General features: G+C 37.3%; 2 protein-coding genes across 3 annotated transcripts; both read right to left on the bottom strand.

The window, feature by feature from the left end:
• Positions 1-7: 7 nt before the first annotated feature.
• LOC149739246 (deoxyribose-phosphate aldolase-like) lies at positions 8-1312 on the bottom strand. The gene has a single exon (XM_089875724.1). It carries the CDS (start codon positions 1243-1245, stop codon positions 286-288), a length of 960 nt encoding a protein of 319 aa, XP_089731850.1. The 5' UTR covers positions 1246-1312; the 3' UTR covers positions 8-285.
• A 1789-nt stretch (positions 1313-3101) lies between these two features.
• LOC149739245 (melatonin receptor type 1B-B-like) lies at positions 3102-8375 on the bottom strand. 2 transcript variants are annotated; one of them, XM_089875720.1, is made up of 8 exons: positions 7993-8375; positions 7738-7886; positions 5802-5962; positions 5161-5237; positions 4755-4902; positions 4590-4668; positions 3951-4228; positions 3102-3438 (listed from the first exon to the last, which is right to left on the bottom strand). In XM_089875720.1, exons 1-8 carry the CDS (start codon positions 8090-8092, stop codon positions 3234-3236), a joined length of 1197 nt encoding a protein of 398 aa, XP_089731846.1. In that variant the 5' UTR covers positions 8093-8375; the 3' UTR covers positions 3102-3233. The 2 variants fall into 2 exon arrangements, with proteins under 2 accessions (XP_089731846.1, XP_089731845.1); XM_089875719.1 differs by having other exon boundaries at positions 3951-4231; positions 7993-8337.
• Positions 8376-8499: the final 124 nt, after the last annotated feature.

Below are 8499 nucleotides of genomic sequence, written 5' to 3'. Positions count from 1 at the left end.
CTGGATATCTAAATAGAAAAAATTGATTGGTGAGGATTGACAATTATTTTGTATAAGTTATAATAAGAATGATTGCAAATTATGAAAATGAAACCTGGCATCTATGGAACTTAATCAGAAATGCATGTGGGTGAACTTACAACTTAATCAGGTTTTACAAAAATATTAAAAGCACCAAGTAATTAAGACCAAACACTTATTCTGTACAACCCCCTACACCACTATCATGACATCGTAATAACTATCAAAATCTCCATTATGACATCACAAACCACCATTATCCCATCAAGCCATTGGCAGCTGATGAGCAGCTGCGTAACGACCAGTGACAAAGTGATAAAGCTGACGCTCAATGTCTGTGAGCAAAGATGACGCTCCAATCCTGAAGAGATCCGCTCTCATCCATTCGTCTCCAAGCTCTTCCTTCATCAATGCAAGCCACGCGCACGAATCTTTAGCCGTCCGTATCCCACCAGCTGGTTTAAACCCAACTTTGAATCCAGTTTTATGAAAATATTCCCGAATTGCCCGCACCATGGTTAAACCTACAGGCATTGTTGCGTTCACTCCTTCTTTGCCTGTTGATGTTTTGATAAAATCTGACCCAGCCATCATGGCAACTAAACTTGCTTTATAAACATTTGTCAAAGTTCCAAGATCTCCTGTACCAAGAATTGTTTTCAGATGCACATTCTCCCCGCAAGCTGCTTTGCAAGCTTTTATTTCTTCATAAACTTTCCCCCAATCTCCACTCAAAGCGAGGTCCCTTGAAATCACAATATCAATCTCAGTCGCCCCAAGTCCTATAGCCATAGAAATCTCCTTTAATCTTGTTTCAAAGGGGACTTGACCAGCTGGGAAACCTGTGGCAACTGAAGCAATAGGAATGGCTGCACCTCCTGCCTGCTTCAAGCTCTGCACAGCGTCTTTAACCCTTGCTGAATACACACAAACCGCTCCAACTGTAATCCCATAATCCCCCATACCCATTGCATCGAGCAGATCCTGCCTGATTGGATTACAAGCTTTAAAACACAACCTCTGCACATTAGTGACTGTGTCGTCACCCGACAAAGTTGTCAAGTCAATGCAAGTGACGGCACGCAACAGCCACGCTGCTTGCCACGATTTCTTTACAGTTCTTTTAGTCAGTAGTGTAGCAGCTCTTCTATTCACAGCAGGCAAGTCAACAACTGCCCCATTCACCCATCCCATGTCCAACTCCATCCCAGGATTATAAGCCATTATTTCTATTTTTAATGTTCTCTTGCTAAAGGTTAACAATACCTGCCAGAGCAAAACATGGTCATTACATACAAGTTAAAATAAACCTTAGAATCTCCAGACTGACTGTGAGACATGTGCACAATTGCATTTACTTAATTTTGATAATTTCATTCATTTATAATTTATTCCATGAGTGGTAAACAACAACATACCAAATAAACAATATACTTAGCATTGTTTGCAAATATATATCATTTACATACTAATTTGCTATTGCAAGCATGCAAACTCAATATATGTCTTGCTGTAACATATGTGCATTAACATACTGCAAGTATTATATGCAAACAATTATAATTATGGGGTCATTATTTTTCAATTATTATTATTACAAAACGCTAAACTACCCTGTCCTACTTTAATTCGTGGTTGTTACATTATTATAAAAGAACAGATACCACAATTAAGAATACTACGTATGTAACTTGATTAATTACTGACTTGTTTGGATTAGTGTATTATGTAATATTTATAAAGCTGGTTCTACGTTACACAAAAGTCTAACATTACATAACACGACAAAAGTATAAAGTCATTTCACTACGCCAAGCAAAATCTATAAAATAGCGACGTGTATTGGAAAATTGATTGACGGGAGAACGTAATTATCACAAAAAATCTATAAAATGGTCGGTAGGTTATTTGCACAGATCGAAAAAATTAAAAATAAACGTAATTCACAACACGTAACAAACATTTGTTTTATAAGGTAATACTAAGCATACGACTGATCTTTAGCAACGTTTAATTGATCTACCTTTTTTACCACGACACTTCACAGTTCACACGTTCACATCTGAACAATCCCCATTGGTTTTTAAAGGGCCTAAACACACCCCACGTCACTTTTATTTTTTATGGTAAATTCATAAAGCGATCGTTTTATTGATTTCAAAAATACTTTGCTTATTAAAATTGGTCCAGTATAGGCGGAGATATTCGTCCTCAAACAGTGATCTCTAGCGCTATCTTTTTTTTACTACGAGCTCCGTGATTGTGACGTAGGAACGTACTAGTCACGTGACTGATTCATTCGTAAAGGCGAAACCTGCGTTTTTTTTGTGCTTTTTTGCGTTTTTTTTGTTCTCTCGTTTTTCGCTGAAAACACTGCCTCTCGCCTTTCTGAATGAGAGCGGCCACGCTTCAACAATTTTGTGACGTGTTTGTCACGTGGGTAGTACACTTCTCAATTTTTTTCGCCACGCAACTTTCAAATCAGTTTTTTGAATTTCACAGTGTTTGAGCTGGAATATCTTTGGTTATACAGAACCGATTAAAACAAGTAAGGTGTCGTTGGAATTAGAAAAACACACTCTATCGATTAAAGCGAAGTACATTTGGGGTGTGTTTAGGCCCTTTAATATTTAATATTTCTATGTCAATTGCTACTTTTGGGGTTTGTTTGTAGATTTTTAGATTATATGTGGCTAGTCGCTAATAAAGGTTATTTTTAAGGTTAAAATTAGAAGTTCATTAAAAAAAACTTTACTGGACGTAACAAATTCGCAACGAACTTTTCTTATCACTTAAAAACTTTAGATATATATAGGATATATCTATATAGTACTTTGGCCTGTGAGGTAAGATGGGATACCGCTAGCTCTCAAGTCCCATATTTCCTAATCGTGAATTCAACAGTTAACAGCGCTTTTTTAGACCCGTGAGGATGCGGTTATATAATTTTGTACATATTTTTTTATATACCGAATAAGACAAGCAAAAATAATAAAAAATGTCCCATCTTCCCCTATCCTACAATATCTAAAGACACAAAAGGTATATTTTGAATATCAAGGTTTCATAAAAATGAACAATTTAATAAAAACAATACTTTATTTCAGCAACAACATTGGCAACATTTATGCAATATAAATAAAAAACAAGAGTACCCTGTACGGCGGTAAAAAGTAAAAAAAAAATACAGTAATAAAAATAACCCTAATAGTTTATCCAAATTTAACGCTGTGTTGTTTGACGTCATCCTCTGACGTATCCTTCTGCTGCGTTACGCATAACCAGGGCTTCGTTTTCGACATTGCCCCGGTCACGTTTCGTCCGCAACATATGACGTCACGCATACGTTTTATGAGAGTGACGTAACCCCGACGAAAGTTTCGATTCATGATCCCGTATATGAAGCTATTAATGGCACTGTGACGTAATAAAGTGTTAGTTGTGAGGTAATACATTATTCTCTACCATGGTCTACTGAAACATAAAAACATTTGCAAGAGAGCTAGAATCTAATGAATGGGCATGTAGCATTATAAATTGACAAATAACATACGTAATGATTTGATTTTAGTCATTGAACAAAAAATAGAATTTAAGAACAACATTTAACAAGAGCAACTGGTGGGAGAAAGGAACCTATATGGCCACTACGTGCTCAATACACAAATGAAAGATTAGGTGGGAGTATATAGTTAGTAGGATGGCGGAAAATGGGACACCTTTTCATTCTATTTTCTCGACCCATTTTGTAGTAAACAAAGAACACATTCAAAGAAATATTAAACCGTACACTCACGACTCCGATAGACCGTTGTTAATTGTTTAAAACACGGTCAGGATATTTGAATATTATGTGCTTAAGGTGTCTTATCTTCCACCACCCTACTATATGTCATATATTCTAGTAAGCCATGTCTCAACCCACTTACCTATTACTTAGAGCAAGCCAACCACAAGCTCGTTTCGCCAACGCACTCACATTTTGATGCCACACCAACGTCATAACGCCATATGGAAACCAGAATAATACGAAGAATACAACAACGACCATTAAGGTCAACATCAGCGCTCGTTCTCGTTCCCCAACCCGCTTTGATCGAGCGTTTTTGTGACTATTTATAGAACTATGTCGCGAATGGTGCGGACGAACGTTCTGCACGACTGACGATGAACTTTGACCTTCTTCAGATTCAGATACGGTTGATTGCTTCTGAAAGTAAACGTCGTGACGTCAGAAACACGTGGGTGAATGAAAGGTTATATGATTGACCAATTATACCCGACGCCATGGGACAGTGGTTAGAGCGATCACAGCGTAGCTAAATTATTACCGGTTGGGACCAGATGCTACAATTGAGAGCATCTGTGTCCTTGGTCAAGACAGTAACGGTCATTGCTCCAACGCAGTGGTAACTATAGGTTGTCTAAGTAGACAGTCACACAAAATAACATCATTTGGTAACTTGTAAGTCGACAGAAGGTTTATGAAACATACACCTTGAGTTGTAACGACTGTCGTTGCTCCCTTCTCCTCCTCACATAAGAATAAACAAGTTAAATTTATTTACCTGGATTGCCCGTATCGAGCTTCCGTTAGGTGACGCTATTTCCCGGGTCGCGTTTTTTTTCCTTGTCCGTCTCACGTGCCTATGAATTTAATTATAAGTTATTAATTATTCATGGGTGTTCATGGGTATGAATATAAACGCTGTAATGCGAGCTGCGAGACTTACGCGAAAATATTGAAGTAGAAGAACCCGGTGGCGCATAAGGGAACAAAGATGGCGGTCGATACAAGGAATATGTTGTACCCGTATGCTACTTCGTCATTCCACATGCAAGACATCATCTTTTCGTTAAACGTAAGCAAAGGGGGACTCCCTGGGTTATAAATGACGTATGGTATATTGTGACGTAGGTAAGATGTATATAATAGGGCGCGGGGAGGGATACCTTTAACAATATCCTAATTGTATTTTAAACAACGGTCTATGGGAGTCGGTTTTTATAATTCTTTGAATGTAATTTGTTTACTATCGAATAGGACGAGAAAATATAATAAAAAGGTGTCCCATCTTTCCCTACTATATATGACATAACAGTGTGGCGTAGGAGAAATGGTAGGACATATACACTCACCTTGCCAGCCCACAATCAATGGTAATGCGATCAAGAAACTCGCAATCCAGATAAATGCAATCCACCCCAGTGTCTTTCTGTGTAAATGTAATTTGGGTTTATCCACACGTGGTTATTACGTCACGATGCGTCATAGTGCGTTCACACAGCGTTATATGACGCTGGTCACTTATTACGACGTCACAATGCAGTTTAATAGTAAGGGTCGCGAGTGGTTGAATCTTTCTAAGAAAACGTTGACAAACGTGCTGCGCAACTATGTGAGATTTTTACACCTTTTATTGAACAGTCATTTGCGCTAACACTATATGGATGAGGTCCTAGAGACCTATCTATAGGACCTTTATGTATATATACATACATACCAAGGCTGGATAGCTGTTTATTACACTAAATTAACTGTACAAACACAATCATAAAGCCTCCACAAGCATACCCTTTTGGATATTTTCATGTATATTTATAAATGGTTAGTCGTAACCGCAGTAGTTGTACACCAAACATATTCTAACAACTTGTTCATGCATTTTATCTATAAACGTGCGCCATTACGATTCCTATTTAACTTTTAATATCCTGTCCTTCCGTTCATCCAATTTAAGGAGATATAAACAAACTAATGTTATGTAAACATTACCGACCTTTTGCTGAACCAAGTCTCATATGAACCAGGACGAATAAGTTTCCAATATCTGTCCATGGATATAAACATCAACGTACATAAGGATGCCTCGCAACACAAACAAGATAAGAATCCCGTGAACTCGCATAACCACGAACCCTCAAATACGTTCCTGTATCCCTGGAAATATAAACAACTTTAAAGCGCGATATACGAACAAGCGGTTACCTAATATTCGATAAATACCAACTGGAGTTGAGAATTTCAGGGTTGCTTTGGCGTAATGTAAAGTATAGTAGGGTGGGGAAAACTAGGACACCTTTAGCACATGATCTCCAAATATCCTGATCGTGTTTTAAACAATTAACAACGATCTATGTAAGTCATGAAGATGCGCTTTTAGAATTCTGTTTATGTTCTTCGTTTAATACCAAAGAGGACAAGAAAATAGAATGATAAGGTGTCCCATCTTCCCCCGACGTACTATACCCTTTTCTTATAAAAACTTACGTCTTACCATATTTTTAACAGTTTTAAGTAAAAGTAAAAATATAAGTAAAAGGGAACGTAAAGGTTGAGATATTTTTTTGTAGCTTATGTCTCGTCACATGACTATAGAATCTATTTATGAGCTTGCTTCTGTCATGAGGTTTAAAACATGTTCAACTGTTACGATTTTAGGACTTCACTACCACGTGTTCGACTATATATATGTGAGGTTCCCGCTATTCATATAGTAGGTAAATCTTAACGTATCATTCTATATTGTTATCTATAAATAAAGGCGGTTTCGTTTAGTTATGTATATATATAAAACTACGACTGAACGATCCATATAAGTGTGTATCATGTACATAAGTACATATAAGACTTACATAAAAATATATATAGGGCTATATGATAAACGTAATAACACTAAGAAATTATCATAATTGGTATTAGTCAGTATTAGTCACGGACCACTAAAACGATAAACCGTGAAACATTTATAGCATTGAGAATTAATGACTGTATTGTACTCTTTAGTGAGTATTGTAATGTGTAGGCATAACATTGGTACAAAGGCGTAAAGATGTTTTAATTACCGGCGGATGTTTTCCACCTGCGGTAACTTTGACTTAACTTTGACGCTATTTCCTTACCATAACATCAGTATCGCTCTAACGCTTTATAAGCCATTGTAATACAGGTCTATAATATACTTGATTACTCCTTCTACACATCTTATTTTTATTTAAAGACCAATTTAAAAGAACTAAATATAAATGGCTAAAAGGGGCTGTTTTTCTAATAAGTGTAGCGACCAAGCTTTAACAATTTAGTAGTATTTATGGTTTAACCGCGTGTTTTAACGACTATTCTCCCTAAATGCTGGGCTTTTATTACTTTAACTCCTTGCCATCGTAGACGAGCAAACGATTAAGATATATTTATTATTGTTTATCAATTGGGGTTAGAATCCACGTTTTTATTTGGAACTTTTATTCAAGGAGCATTCACATGGATAGCGTGTTTTAACGACTGGCGTTTTATGTCAATTCTTTTCTCATATATAGTTATTCTAATCAATATGGTCTTCGATAATATAAATAAAACCTATGTTATTATAGGGTAATGGGCTGAATTCTAGACCCCCAAACAAGGCCCCAACCCGAAAAGATTAGTTTCTAAAGATATTACGAAAATATAGCTCATGTAACTTGCTGTTATCATATTCTAATGGATAACCAAAGTATGCATAGTACTGTGGGGTAAGACGGGACATGTTTAGCACATAATATCTAAATGTTCTGTGTTTTAAACAATTGAAAACGATGGGAAATTTAAGGAAACGGTTTCACAATTATTTGAATTTTCTTTGTTTGCTACCAAACGTGATGAGAAAATGGAATAAAAGGTGTCCCATTTTCCCCACCCTCTATTCCGAAACGATAGCTTATAAATATATCACTTACCGATAGAACATTGGCAAGCACAACCGGCATATACCATGCTGTGATTGCCAGATCAGCCAGCGCGAGGTTTGTAATAAAACCAACTCCTGAGTTCTTGAGACGGCGTTCGCATCTTATGGAGCCGATAATCAACAGATTTCCGATCGACCCTGCCATTGATACGTCACAATAACGTTTTAAGATCTTTAGTGTCGCAACCGCGCGTGTAAAACGCGATCAATATTCGTTTATGACGTCACAGAAGTATTTACTTACCGATCACGATGACAATCAACAGAAACACGATTTCGACTTGTGGCAGTTTATAAACTTCCGTTTTGTTGCCTGGCAACGAAGAGTTGTCTAATTCTAACATAATCGACTTCTTTGTGACGTCACATTCACGTTTTCTGCTTCACTATCTTTTTAACTGTGTCGTCACAATAACACCTTACACGTAACAATACCTTTACACTACAACACGTTACTAGCTTCGATGCTTCCACAATCAACTGCCATGTATGCGGTTATCAAGCGAACGCCTTTTTCGCGACATCCGTTCTCATTCGCGCTCTTTTTCTTTCTCCGCGCCTCCGCATTGTTTCTCTATTGTTACGCGTACAGCGCAATTCCGCGAACGTAGCTCGCGTGTTGATAATCACTGGAATTCCAACATCGACCAGGCGCTCGACGAGAATCTGAGATTTTTAATTCTGGAACATTTCTCTTTGTTGTCGGTAATCCAAACATCCAGATGCTCTTTATGACGTCATAAGCGCGATT

The sequence above is a fragment of the Ciona robusta genome, chromosome 3 (genome assembly GCF_009617815.1).
Source record: "Ciona robusta chromosome 3, ASM961781v2".
Taxonomy (NCBI): domain Eukaryota; kingdom Metazoa; phylum Chordata; class Ascidiacea; order Phlebobranchia; family Cionidae; genus Ciona; species Ciona robusta.
The sequence above is the reverse complement of the archived record's forward strand: the minus strand, read 5'-3'. Positions and strand labels throughout refer to the sequence as shown.